This window comes from Chaetodon auriga, chromosome 10, assembly GCF_051107435.1.
Source record: "Chaetodon auriga isolate fChaAug3 chromosome 10, fChaAug3.hap1, whole genome shotgun sequence".
NCBI classification, from domain to species: Eukaryota; Metazoa; Chordata; class Actinopteri; order Chaetodontiformes; family Chaetodontidae; genus Chaetodon; species Chaetodon auriga.
In genome coordinates, this window is record NC_135083.1 from 16,380,421 (window position 1) to 16,395,230 (window position 14,810).

Genomic DNA, 14,810 nt, shown 5'->3' on the forward strand with positions numbered 1-14,810 from the left:
ACAAAAACCAGCAACAACATCCCTTGAGATGAAGCGTATCTGTTGCTCCAGCTGAGCTTGTACTTGTAGGAGGTTTATATGTGCACTGAAGGATAGCTTTTATTGAAGAGAAGAGTATCCTTAAGGTAATGCTGTTGACTTTTTATTCGCTTCTTCGGTGATGGGGAACGAAGACTGCTGAATGATTAGCGCTTTGGTTTTCCAGCTATCTCCTCCAATTTCTGTCTGTAAGACTTCTGTTAATACAACACAACAAAGGTAAATTTCCGACCCCGGTTACACTGACAGCCTGTTTCCATCCACCCTTATTATTCTTTAAGCATTCAGCAGACATAAATTCAATCTTGCTTATTATACCTTTATCAGTATGAAATTAAGGTTAATTGACTTTGTTGGGGAAGCATCAAATGAAACATCCCTAATGGAACCAAAATGAAAATAATGTCATCTCCAATTGCTTTAAAATATTTCTCAATATACAGCCTACTTTCCTATTCCACAGCCTCAGAAATAAGCTCCTCTTGTCCCAGGAGATAATAAATGAATTGAAACCCCCCCCCCCCCCCCCCCCCCGCTTTCCTTATCGGTCATCTGTTTTTCCAGAGTAAGCTATTACTTGCTGGGGTTGCTAGGCAACAAGAAATATTAATAGCGGCTATTATTAGCCAGGCTCTGCTGGAGTAGTACTAAAATGTGGAAGTGGGAAACATGAATGTGTTACATAAATCTCTGGACCTTTCACAGTGTGTGCAACTCTCTGTTTGTGCAGTGATTTATTGCAATGACGGTTCATTTATGAGAAAAGGGGGTGTGAAATAAGAAAATGGAACATTACCCTGAAGGGCTATTTGAGAATAAATAATTGCAAAGGTGAAACAAAAGCTGTGTGAGAAGCAGGCACTCCCTCTCTGTTTCCTTCTAAAATACTATTGGTCAAAAGGGGCTGCTTTGTTACATACACTCATGCACGGACATCACCTAAGTATAAACTTAATACCGCATAAATGCATCCAGAGACACAGTTTATATGTTGTCTTCTACTAATATCAGCCCATCCAAATTATTGTACAGGTTTGCAGCCACTGGGACTAAAAAGCAGATTGACTGTAAATGTTCCAGTCAACAGCATCTTTCTCCTGCACCCAGCATATTCAGAACAGTAGCCAATGGATTGTGACCTAATCCTGAAGACTGGCTTTAATGGAGGCCTTAGCTACCACCCACGGAAAAAAAGAAGCCTGCAACTTATGCAGTTTGATTCTGAAAATCACATAAGACCTGATTAACGGAGGATAAATGCCACGGATGCTCACATTAAAGCATAAATATTCATGATGGAGGGCAGAGAGAAAAAAAAGTAACATTTATGTCAGATGAAAGTATATAACGCTGAATAATTCACCACACAGGCCATCTATAATTCATCTGGTTCGATCCTATGATTAAAGCATTTGAATGTGTTCGCCAGGGGTGTTTACATGTTCAGTCTGAAGCATGTTTAACACAAGAAAAAGTCCCTTTACTGGAGGGGGGAGCGGGGGTCCTCAGCATCCCTTTGAAAATGAAAAGTAGCTGACAAGGAATACCCCCCTCTCCTCGTCAAGTATTTCTTGTTCACCCCCCCATCCCTCGCTGTTCCTTTTTGCTTTGCCGATCATAACGAATGAAAATGTGCAGCGCCGAGTTTCTCGCTCTCTTTCTTAGCTCACTTTGAGGCAATGAATTCTTTGAGTTGTGTAGCTGAATAGATATTAAAGGTGCTCTGCTGCAAAGGTCTGGGTGTTAAGGAGGCAGCAGCTCTCTGTATTTATAAATGTTGCATGTAGAGACCCTGGCCGGGCTCAGACTTGACTGTCTCAGCTTCCTTGCCCTCTAACCGAGATAATTATCACCGTAATAGAAGATCGCTTAGCCATAATAAAAAAATGATCTGAGACTATTGACACAGAAGTATTAGTCACTTTGCTGTTTCGTTGCTTTTCATTGTGAGTTTATAGCTTTGCTGCAGTATCATAAGATCAACAGTTTTTGGAAACATTTTGAAAAGGCTGAACTCTGAACTGAACATGTGAAACCTGCAGAGATCCACGGGCAGTTGTGACCACGAACAGCCTACCACAGCGCTTGACCTGCATCATCACAAAGCTGGAAAGGGACGGACAAAGAAAAAAAAAAAAAGGCAGACTCACCGAGTGCATAGGCCCCGAGAGGAGGTGGGTGTCCTGACCCAGCATGTTGGACATCATGAGGGCGGGCAGCTCGGGGTAGGAGTACGTGTTGAGCAGGCCGTTGTGAGGCAGGGAGTGGAAGGGGTAACCTGACTCGTGCTCCATGAGGTGCAGCAGAGAAGGGTCGGCGTGGTTGGGGGGTGTGATGGGGGGGATCTCGTAGTCTTCATCCCCTGCTCCTCCTCCTCCACCACTGCTGCCTCTGCCCTGACTGGAGTAGCTCTGGAAAGGCAGAGAGAAGAAGGGAATCAATCGCAGCAACCTTTACTCATTTACTAACTGTTGCTACATTTTCAGGGTTGAAAAACGGTTAATTTGTTTGCAACGTATCTAAAAAAAAAAACAAGGAAAGCTTTTGCCGCTAACAGACAGCTAACAGATGCTAATATATGTGGGAAACTTCTAACCCACCTACAGTCATGTTCATACCTTTGGAACGTGGGAAGAAGCACACAGGGAAAATCCACATGAACACAAAAAGACACATAGAAAACTCATAGAAACTTTCTACCTGCATCTCAAACCAGTGCCAATAAAATAGCATCAATAAAATACGAGCCTGGTTTCAGCACTTGCATCTCTTAGAATAATGCGGCCATCAGACAATCAAACCGCTGTACAACATTTTAATGACAAACTGAAGTTCAGTAACAATCTGGGCGAGAAAAAGCAAACAAAGGCTGATCCAGAGTAATTAAAAAAAAAACCTTCATAACTGGCTTTTAAATGCACCTGTTGATTGTTGTTGTGGTTCATATTTGTGCACGCAGCAGATACTGAGCACAAACGTACACGGCAAATTAATTAGCGTTAGACAACAGCAGCTGCTGTACAGAGTAATTTGCTTTAGAAATCGTGACAGCTTTAAAGCGACATACCGTCAGCCTGCACGCCTTTAAAATACACTTAATCAACTTCATTAAGTGGGAAAACACCAGTGACACTCACTTAAGTGGCTATTTTATGATCTCGTAATTATAATGCCAATCACATGTTTTAGAAACAGAAAGGCTGGATTGTTCATCATGAAACATATCCAGCATGTCCAAATGACCCCCACCAGGTAAAAGAGCACAGATTTTATGGCACTAATACAGTGATACATGAGCAGAGCCTGTGGTTGTCTTTTCCAGGGCCTATCTTGACATAATATTGCGCTGAGAAATATGGTTTTGTGCTCTCAAAAAGCATACTGAGGGTATTCACCAGGGAATGAAAAGCAATTTTGTCAGAGGCAATCTGATGCCAACTCCCCTTTATAATGACTGAAGAAAATTAATCATCACAAATAATATTCCAGTGTCAGCCATTCAAGAGCTTTTTAATAGAATTTTTATTATTCATGTCTCGTGGTACACATCAACTAGTCCGTTCTGCAACATTTCAGAAATCAATTCAATATCATCTTCGTGTAGGCTGTCATCTCGCCTGCCAGTGCAGCAATTCATCTTGCAAACAAATATTTTTAGCAAACAAATGGCAAGAAACGACGCTACAATGTCCCCACTAACAGAACCGGTGCTTGAAGACAGGATAAAAGTCTCATAATGTGCACTATCATTAGGGAGAAAATAATAATAATAAAAGGGAGTATGTTTACTATCAGGGGGTGATGTGCTATTTTCTCTTCCCATAACGCTCACTCTCCTTGTTTGGTGCTTGCTCAGAAATATTATCGCTGACAATTCCTTTTCCCACGATGAAGGTTTTGCAAATGTCTGTTTCTTCATTGTCTAACATTTGTTACTGTTGTCATTTGTTATTATTGTTAACAAGCACATGCACTGGATTTTATTTATTTATTTTTTTAAAGATTTTTTTGGTCTCTTGCCTTCATAGGATAGCTGAAGAGAGTTGGGAAAGCGGGTTGGAATTGAACCCAGGCCGCTGCGGTAGGCACGTGGCCTTAACTACATGGAGGCGCAATGATCATACATACTAGTTTTAATAGAGTAAAAATAAAAACTATTCAGATCAGTTTGTGCATCTAGGCTTGGCTATATAAAGTATTCATGCATTAAACAGACCACAGACAGACCATGTAAAGCTTCAGTCACAACCTGTGTCCTCTGGGTTGTGACCCCATGCTGACTGAAATACAGCCACTATGCAAATGCTCAAAGGTCAGACATCTGCAGATAAAAAGAGAAATGGTCACACCACTGTCCCTTTACTGCAGTGTTTCCCCTGCTGGGGGCTATAAGAGCTGCAATGGTGAGACGACTGATCGACAGAAAATCAACGATAACTGTGATCACTGAGCAATCGATCGTTTGTCGTTTCTTAATGACAAATGTGCTGGGTGCTTCTAAAATGAGAATGTTTGCTGGTTTTCTTCGTCAGTAATGACAATAAACTGCATAGCTTTGTGTTTTTGAGCATCTGAAGACGTCATCTTGGACTCTGGGAAACCTTTTTTTTTGTTTTGCTATTTTATTAACTAAGTAATCAGCAGATTCATTGATAATGAAAACTATTGCTAGTTGCAGCCCCTGTGCAAGAGGAAACTGAGGCTTTGACTTACAACATTGGACAGAAGAAGAAAGAAGATTTCAGCTCCACAAAATTACTTTCATTTTCACCTTTTTTTTTCTTGTGAGAGATAAATTCAACAAGTCCTCCAGTCACAATGAGAAACAGTGGTGGTTGGCCATTGGCTTTCAAAATAACACATTTTCTGTTGTGCCACACCAAACAAACATGATTCATATGATTGTTTTCTCATCTACCACCAGTATGGTTAAAGTTTGGTTGGGTTCAGCCGAAAAACTACTTTAAGTTAAGCTTAGCGGAGCATCATAGTCACAGACAGAAGAAACCGGTGTCAATCACATGACCTCATCTTTTGAAGATGTGTTTGCCTCCGCAGGATGATGCATGTATGCAGCTGGGTAGACGCTGCTTGGCTATAAAGGGCCACAAGCCAAAAAAGGCAGGAACGCTAGCTAGGAAGCTGAGGTACAACCCTTTCTGATCACTGAAAAGAAGGAATGAAAGAGGGAGAAGCTTGTTCGGCCAGAATGAGTAATTTAACACGCTGAGGGATGTACCAAGATTTAAATGCTGTCAGAGCCTGTTTTACGACCATGCCTTCCATCGCTTTGGTGATTCCTTTTTTCTTTACAGCTTCTTATGATGCCCTTGGAGATAAGACACAGGACAAGGACATCACAAGTTTAATATTTTCAAACATAAATAAATAATTCATAAATATACTGTCTTTCAGGACATGGAAGAGAGTGAATAAAAGAGCGAGGGGTCAGAAACAAACGCCAAATGTTGATTCAGCCTTCCTTCGCTAACCTTCACCCCCCCCCTCCCTCCAGAGGTGAAATTTAAGCAAATCTGTCATCTTCCAAGACAAGGACGTGACTTTGGATCTTTGAGGAGTCTACACATCATTTTCTCTTCTTTCCCTAACTTAAACACGATCGCACCGAGCTTGTTTTGAGCATCAGTTGTGATTTGACATCAAAACACCATATTGCTTTAACATAGTTTATAGATGTAAGATATTGCTCCGAGGCATATTGACTATCATCGTGCATAAGGCAGATCCTGGTTCTTGGAGAGAAAAACATTGGGATGATGCATCCTAGGGGAACACTCTTCGTGATTCTTTTTTTAATCTATGGAAGATGCAGAGTGAAAAAATGTATAACGTCTGATGTTTCACTATAAGATCAATTAAAACACAAACATACATAAAAGGTATAAATGGTGTATTTTTAAGCAAGGTGGAAGTCAACACTATACTGAACACGCATGACTCCAGTGAATTATTCTAAGGACTGATGGAGAGCTTCATCACATGATGCAACGACAATCGCTTGAAGATCAGTATCAGCAGAACCAATGAGCCTGTGGTAAGCTACAACGCTTCAAATATGGAAGCTGCTGCAGAGAAGCTACAAACTGTAAAATGGATGCTTCACACACACCTTCAACCTGGCAGCACAGAAGATCTAAACAACCAGCACAGTTTGAAGGTGGACACAAAAGATTAGTGTCACCAATTCAGAAACTGACCGAATGTGAAATATGGTCACAATTGCCCCTTAACATTAGGACATCACAATGAAGTTGACCTTTGACCTTTTGGATAGAAAATGTCATCACTTCATTATTTTATTCTTTTGAGACACTTGATTGAAACTTTGTCATTATTAGCATGTGAATTCTGGAGTTATGGTCAAAAGCATGCTTTGTGAGGTCTCAGTGACCTTTGACCAGCAAACCTAATCATCTCATCCTTGTTTGTATCAAATTTGAAGATTTTCCCTCAGTGTCTTACTGAGATATCGTGTTCCCCAGAATGGGACGGGCTGATGGGTGTACGAAAAAACCTTAAAAAAACATTTGTCTTCAGAAACAACGGTCTTGGGTATGGAGTGATAAAAAGTGGTTTTAAGAAGAATCTCAAATATAGCAGTATTAACTACGCTTACTGATGATTTGAACTTAAGGTAACATTATTTAATTGTATCTTCTACATCATAAAGTACTGAGGTGTCACAAGCTCAGTGGAGCTAATGACATTCACTCCTACATAACTTAACCTGAAGCTTGATTAATGCCACACAGGAAAGAAAGGAAGAAAATGTTTTTTCTTGCTTTTAAAGGGACCCAGTGCTGTACATAAGTAGCAAGTGACTGCTATTATAATATTTACTGCTAACAAATGAGCCTGTATCACTGAAGCTGATCCACCACCATGCGTTGTCAGATTCACAGCATCATTGCCTGACAGACACGGTTTTATCAGTCTTGCTTTAAAGAACAACAGCAGCTGAAAACCTTGCCTGCGATGGCCCCCCCCCGTGGTTTAACCCCTCACCTTGCTGCAGTCATGAAGCCGCGTCCCCCCAGGTGTGTGCACAGTGACATCGCTGTTGGATGTGGTTACAGGTGCAACAGCAGAGACCGTCTGATCACACTAAAGAGAGTTGAAAGTTTTGACCACGGAGGGCAGCAACACACTGCCTTTCAAAGTTAAGCTAATGAATAGAAAAGTTTTTTATTTAAATGTGTTTTAATTCAGCAAAACAAAGTAAAAAGTATTGTTTATGTGCAAAAAGTCAGACACCACACAAGAGGCACCCAGTCATATAGTTTGTAGTCCTCTCTCTTGCATTAGTTTATGTATGTCTGCTAAATTCTCTAAAGATTGCGGTACGTGCTGAAGCATCAGTAACAGCTGACATGGCACCTTGACATGTTAGATTACAGGTTGAAAAGTCTCCACCAAACGTAGTTCTACCTTTTCAAGCTATCTTAAGCCTTTAAGCAGTCTTAAGTGGAAACAAATGAATCAGCTGAGCTAAAAGTTTTCTTGACACAAAATGAGATGAAGTCATTAGCTTGGTGATGGAGTCATTCGTAGCCTATGAGGTGTTTAGTGGAAGACAGCTCATCTGGGAACAATGATGTGTTCGTCAAAGGGAGGAGAATGAAAATGTTGCACAGTACAACAGAGAGCCTGTCATGGCTGATGGGAGGCAAATTGTCCAAAGACAAGAGCTGTCTGTCTTTGATGGACTTTGTAATTACAGCTTCAGTGACTGACACACTCAGAGTGTTTCCTGTAATACCAAACACCGACAAGGTTTCAGAAAAAAACTCTTTTGCGTCATAAAATCGCATAACTTTGAATGAGTATACAGTGTCCTGTGGAAAGTCATCCAGCCATATGTTACTTTGTGGGGGAAAAAAATGACAGAGCAGCATGGTTTTGGCGACAAACAACAGCTGGCCATGCATACATAAAGGTCTTCACGTCCACTCTGTGTAGTCCAGATAGACGGACGGCAACAGCAAATCTTTAAAACATCTTATGGGGAATTTCAAAATTCACCTTCACAGATCAACCTTGCAGAGCAGAGAAAGGGCAGAAATCAAACTCATCATCAGCCGCTGTTGAACACTCCTGAGGTGTGCCGCACAAGTGACCATTACAGTGACAGTCTGCAGGGTCCACAAAGGCTATCTGACCTGACTTTGAAACGACAAGGAACTCCATTTGGGTGATGTATCAAGAGAAGCAGGCAGAGCGGTACAATAGGAGGAGAATGGAATAGCAGACCCACCGGGCTGACTGACAGCAAGACAGAACTGGGATAAGTGAAGTGTGCAAGGAGGGGTGGGGAGGGGGGCGTTTCACCATGACCGATAGTAGCTCAGGGTCATTCGTACCGTCCGTCACTAAAGGTGGGCTGTGCTATGCTTCAACCAATGGCAAAGGAGTGAGCTAACCTCTTCCCTGCTCCCCCCATGCACTGGTAATTCTCTCAAATGTCACATCAAAATGGATCTCATTTAGGCGGGCAAAAAGGACCTGACTCCTCATTGCAGATGCAGGTGGACCTCTGCTGGATTGTGCCTGAGCTCTAAAAACACAGCCGCGAAGGAATTGAATTTTGAAAAGATGTGAAAAGTGGCCACACATTTATGTCAGTTCATTTAAAAAAAAAACAAAACAAACAAACAACAACAACAACCAAACACATAGTTATAGATCAAAAATATCTGTGATCTTTGTACCGGAACAGAAAATTCTTTAATGTTTGGAACAATGGCTGTGTTTTCTTTTGGGGGGCAATACTGCGGTCTCAGCTACATTTCCTATTCTTATTCATTAGAGAGAATCATATAAATAAATAAAATATGTTGTCTCGTAGTCACTCATCCCCCCCAAGGGAACATGGAAGCCCCAGTAATCACATATGGCACAATCGCTCGTCCATAATCCCCTTTATTTTTATTTTCATGATGTCACTCTCTTTAAGCCCCTTGCTTTATGAGTCGCAAACGGAGTGGAGAGGGGAGGAGAGGAGGGGCGGAGGGGAGAGGAAAAAGCAAGGGAGGGGTGAAAACAAATGATGTGGATCCCTCATTGTTCTTTCTCTATGCCCTCATTCCAGTCAGGGTAATAAGAGAACATTGTGATTTACTGTCAGTGAAGCGCAAGAGTGCATCAGAGAGAATCCACTGCGGCAGGGGCCATTAAAATAGATTTAACTTCCCACAGTATTAGGCCAGATGTCTACACTTCTATTATATTTCAATCAGCCATGACCTTGGTCTCCATATGATGAGAAAGATCACCGAGAGTGGGGGAAAGAGAGAGCGAAAATACACCAAAAGACCAATAGAAATATCAAAATACTTAGTCCCACTAAATCCCTCTGCTCCGTCGTGCAGCATATACAGAGAGAGGCCGGACCGAAAATAGAGCCAAGGTTTCAAGTTCTCTTAAAAGAGTGTATGAATCATTGAGTGCACTCTCGCTGCCGATAAGTTGCTGTATTTTTTTTTTTTTTTTTTTTGATAGGGGGGAGTGCTGCTTCTCTTTAGGCTATGTATTTGAGGAGGGAGCACGGCGTAAAGTGTGGGACAGTGGGTCGTTTTCTCTAAAGCCTCTGATACCAACAGACGTCATGAAATATGAATCTTGTCATATTCTTCCAACAAGGGAAAATCACATCACCGCAGATCCCTGCCTTTGACATTTCCCTCTAATATTTTTTCACCCTGCTGTTTACTCTACACTCACTAATATCTGTCTATTCTCAATAAATAAAATCCCTACTCCGCCACAGAGTACGCATCTCCATCCACTGCATTCATTTCAGCTCCATGAAAGCAGCGCAGAGGTCGCGGCTTGTTCTCTTTCAGAGGCTGATGGTAATTGGACTTATTGGCTGACATGGACTGACCTACAAAGAACCACCGATCCCTGGTTACAACTGTAACTTACAATCCCCACTAGCATGGGCGTGGATGTTGTGCTCCTCTGATGTTCCTCCAGCATTGTTTTCAGATATTGACGCCCCAGTGCTGGTTTAGAGCTGAAAACTGCTTTCAGCCTCAATCCACGCTACTGAAATCGTACGCTCTCTTGAAATTTAAATACCGTACAATATATATCTCTTCTTCATTCTCGCGACCTTGCCAGCGGCTCCGTACAGCCTCAAAGAGGGAGTGAGATGTGTGTTGGCGTTTTCAGACCCTCAATTTTCATTTTTCATCCTTTGTCTCGAATGTCCCCCTAACTTTTCTTGCAGGGAGAGGATACAAGAGAGAGGATAGAAAGAGAAACACACTCAGTGGAGTGTGAGGGGGGTGTCTGGCGGGGAGGGGGAGTGTTATGAAGTGAGGAGAGTGTTGCAGTTGTGGCGGTGGGGGTATATGGTGCACTGTGAGTCACTGTTAAGTAACGGTGCCTTTTCACATCAGCATCGCCCACATTGGGTGTGCGGTGCCAGGGTGTACTGAGGTGTCTCTGCCTCAGAGAGAGAGCGGGAGGGAGGGAGAGAAGGGGTGAGGTGTTACAACATCAGGTCAAACAACATCTGGATGTCTATTCATAGTTGATTGACAAAACATCATCATGTCAACTGCTTGTAACAGAATCGTCCTTTCTTTTTCTGAAGGTCAATACCACTTTCATATCTGCATGCTAAATCTGAAGCTACAGCCCACAGTACGGTTAGCTTAGCTTGAACAAGTGAGATATAATGTGTTGATTAGTGAGCTTTAGAGTTATGAGATTTTTTTTTTTTACCTTAGGACGGAGCCAGGCCAAGCTAAGCTAACAGGCTGCTAACTTCTGTTTAATGTACAGACACGAGAGCGGTATCGATCGTCTCATCTAACTCTCAGAAATAGAGCTGAGAGACGTACTTCCCCAAATCTGAATCTGTTCCTTTCAGTATTTCTCACTTTTTTTTCCATGTGTGCATTTCATAAGTAATTTAATCAAACTAACTCATCTTACTGTCATTTAATCAGAGCATCTTGATTAGTTTGTAAGTCTTCAGTTGGTCAACTTAAATAGTCAGAGCCATTGCAGAGCTCATCATTTTGAATATAACGCCATGAGCTTCACAAATGTCCCACTCACCACATTAAAGGAACTGTTCAACATTTTGGTAAATATGCTTATTTGCATCTTTGCCGAGGATTAGATTAGATGATTGAAACCACTTTTATGTCTGCACGTCAACATGCCAGCTTAGCATTGGTGCTACAGCTAGCCTTGCTCTGTCCAAAGGTAACAAAATATGCAAACCTCTCTAAAGCACAATTTATGAATTAATCAACAAATTATGTATTGTTTGTTTAATATGTAAATAATGCACTACAAAATATGTAACAAAAATATGTATGGAATTTCAGTAGTATCAATCTTCTCTTCTTACTCTTTGGCAAGAAAGTGAACAAGCAAATTTCCCGAAATGTCAGACTATTCCTCTCAATTATTTATAGGAGGAATAATTAGCATACTTCTCAGCATTTGTGTTGAAATCCCAGAGAGTCTTCCTTTTTCTTAATTTGGAGAAAGATGGCTCTTGTTCTTGTTATGTTTATTTTTATACACGTCTCAGATAAGTCACATGATCTTTGTCCGCTTCAACCACTTCCCATAATGTCTTTTTTGTCTTTCAAACACAAACTGATGTTGCTTTCCGAGAGCAAAAATGAACACTACTGAAAAACAAAAATGTTCGAGGTGTTAGCGGAACTTATTTTAAGTTCAGTTAAGTTGATTCAGCGAGTTTTGCATTTGAACAACTAATGGAGGAATTGATGAGCTGTATAATTACTTTGTGTATATGTAGGAATGCATGACTTGTTTGTCTGAAGTTTAGGAGATGTATGTGAGAGCCAGACATTTTCAGGAGAAAGGAGTTGGGTGGGTGAACGTGGGTGAAAAATCAGAGCAAGACGGAGAAAGGCAGAGAATGAGTGAGTGTGAGGGAGTGTCAAGAGTTAAGAAATATACGAAAATAAACAGACAGACAAAGAAAGAGGAGAGAGAGAGAGGGAGAGAGAGAGAGCCTGTATCCAACAAGTGAGGTTTCTATTCTAATCTCGAACATCAGCCACTGTTCTCTTGCAGCCGGCCAAATCGATAGAGACACATGGCTCAGCAAGACACCTGGAAACAGAAAACACAGAGGCACAAACAGGTTGAAACTTGCTGCTTCTCCGAAGACCAGTGGCCCCTGAGCTTCCTCTCCTGCGCAGGAGCACAATGCAACAAGTACGACACACGAGAGGAAGAGACGCACAAAATTACTCTCCCTCTTCCTGCCGCTGCCTTGTTTTCTCTTTCAAGCTTCCTCTCTAACCAGATATTTTAAATTTTTTTTTTGGTCTCTAATTTTCTCTAAGCTATCCTATGCATGTACTGTATATACCGTACACATGGACATGCATCCACGTGATGTAGAGACTGATTATAGGGTGAGAGGACGCCAGCCAAAACACACAAAAATACACATGGAGGTACAAGTCTGCACAATCACTCAAAGAGATCAGGCCTGATATGAATCCAAATGAGGAACACTAATTGTCCTTTATACAGAATTAGAATATGTGTGGTTGGAGGCAGCCATTTTGGTTTGGCTGTGATCATTCTCATGCAGCTATTGTAGTGCTGCAAAAATATAGACCGCAGTCAGCATTATTTGGCATGAATGCACCAGATAGATCAGACTCAATTGCCATTTTCTCTCTATTACTCAGTCTGAAATCACGGTCAAATGAGCCTGATGTGTCCGTCCCCTCGACGTCGATTTCGTCTGACGCAGGCGCTGCAGTTTCTGCAGCATTTCTCCTCCATTTTTTTTTTTTGGAAGAAATATGCTGATCTAATCAGTAGCGAATGAGCACACACCAGACCTACATGTATTTGAATTGCTGACAAAATCTGAGACGTGGCCAGTGTTTCAGGCTTCTGGAACAAGGTTACATGAGGGATTACACACTCTGCATGGCTCACAAGCACATTCTGAGTCAATCAGGATAATTGAGATGTTTAATAATCTTTAATTCAACAAACTATCCCATAAGTAGCTTTGTGTGTGGGCAGACATGAACAATGCGGATGAACAAAATAACACGCCCACACTTCTGCATATAGGCTGAAACCTCAACAGATGAACCAAATATTAAACCTCAATAGATCAAAACGTCTGAGAGCTCCATATGTGCAGCGTGTATGCATATCTCATACAGAACCCATACCGTATTGAAAGCCTTGAAAACATCTTGTTTGAATGGACAGATTGTGTTCAAGCATACAGTAAATGGCCCCTTTAAAGCTGTTTCTGATTAGTGGTTTTCTCTTTTTAAAAGCTCAGAGATGTTATGTGTAATGCAATCTCCTGGCTATGTCAAACTGCTACCTCAGTGCGTACGCTGTGGAAGACCCCGAGACATGCAAACAAAGGAGTCTCTGTTCTGGCTACATGCACCTTTTTCACAGGCACACATCATGTAAAGGCTCGGGTGGGCATCTCAACGTGGTGTTAAAACTTGCATTAAGGCATATACAGGGTGCTTCTTTCACAATATGTTTGGCCATTGTGATGGTGCTGTGTGCTCTGAGTGTTTTCCTCAGAAGCAAAGAATAAAAGTCTTACTGCAGCTGTTTCACACAAAATAAACAGAAACAGAAATGATACTGTTTTCCATCTTGTTCTTTTGACAAACAGAGCTGAGGAATGTTTAAATCTTAATAAAAAAGGAGGAGCACATTAAAGTAATAATATAGATACACGCCAGAACGTAGGCAGGTATTCAACATATTCATTAGACAGTAATCACCATTTCAAATTGATGCAGAAAATGATTCCATATTTGAACCTCTAATTTGTCTGATTTAACTTCAAAAGCAAGCTGTACGTGACAAAGCACCGCATGGCTAATGCACACAATTAAGCATCAATTAAGAAAGGATTGGCCCACATGCGCAGCAAGCCGCAAGACTGATGAATCTTGTACGACATACAAAATGCAGATATTCCTCAGATGTGGTGGCTTTGAAGATATTTATGGGTTAACCTCTTCAGACTTTACTGGTTTAACCTTTGAAAAAGCAGGCTTGTGCTCATGTACTGTTCAAATCCAGAGAAATGTTTAACTCTGGTGACGATCCAAACATCAGAGGACAGGATAAATTACAAGGAAATATGTGTAAACTTATGCACAAGACAACCAGAATGTAATGGTTTGGCTTGTGGGCCGGAAAACAGCGGGATGAGTGTTGTTATGCTGTCAAACTTAAAAAAAGTTGTTCATAGATATCAAGAACAGTGCTAGCCACTCAGGTATTTGTCATCAAGGCTGCAGCTATGGATTACTTTCCTTAAAACCTGTGCTGAAGGCTCTATGCAACTTTCAACTCCAGTGAATATCCTCCCTCTTCTAAACTTCAAATTAAATCTGCTCCATTAAAAAAATGGAGGCCAAACAGTGAACTCTGTGTTCACTGGGCTATTCAGAACTGGTGCGTAAGCTTATATTTGACGGCACTGACAGAGCATCAACTGCAACTGACATGTTTTGAAAAGCCCAAATTGCCTCATCCACTAAGAAGGTATTTGTTGACACAACACTGCAAACCTGGAGTGGGTGTCGATGATTGACATGTGACCGTTGCAGCAGAGAAACTACAAAGCTGGACATTTATCCCAATTAGCACACACCCATGTATGCAAGCGAAGTGACATAATTGGGGCAGATCAGGAAACGTGGCAAACAGCGATGGACCTCATCGTCTGTGATGGGTGTTAT

At 41.4% G+C, this 14,810-nt stretch overlaps 1 protein-coding gene across 3 annotated transcripts in view; it reads right to left on the reverse strand.

Moving 5' to 3' along the window:
- LOC143326909 (TOX high mobility group box family member 2-like) overlaps positions 1 to 14,810 on the reverse strand; it is a 76,275-nt gene that overhangs the window by 21,715 nt on the left and 39,750 nt on the right. For all 3 annotated transcript variants that reach the window (XM_076740948.1, XM_076740950.1, XM_076740949.1), the window contains one exon: positions 2,190 to 2,450. In XM_076740948.1, the coding sequence (XP_076597063.1) occupies positions 2,190 to 2,450 (261 nt within the window). The remainder of the gene's footprint in view (positions 1 to 2,189; positions 2,451 to 14,810) is intronic.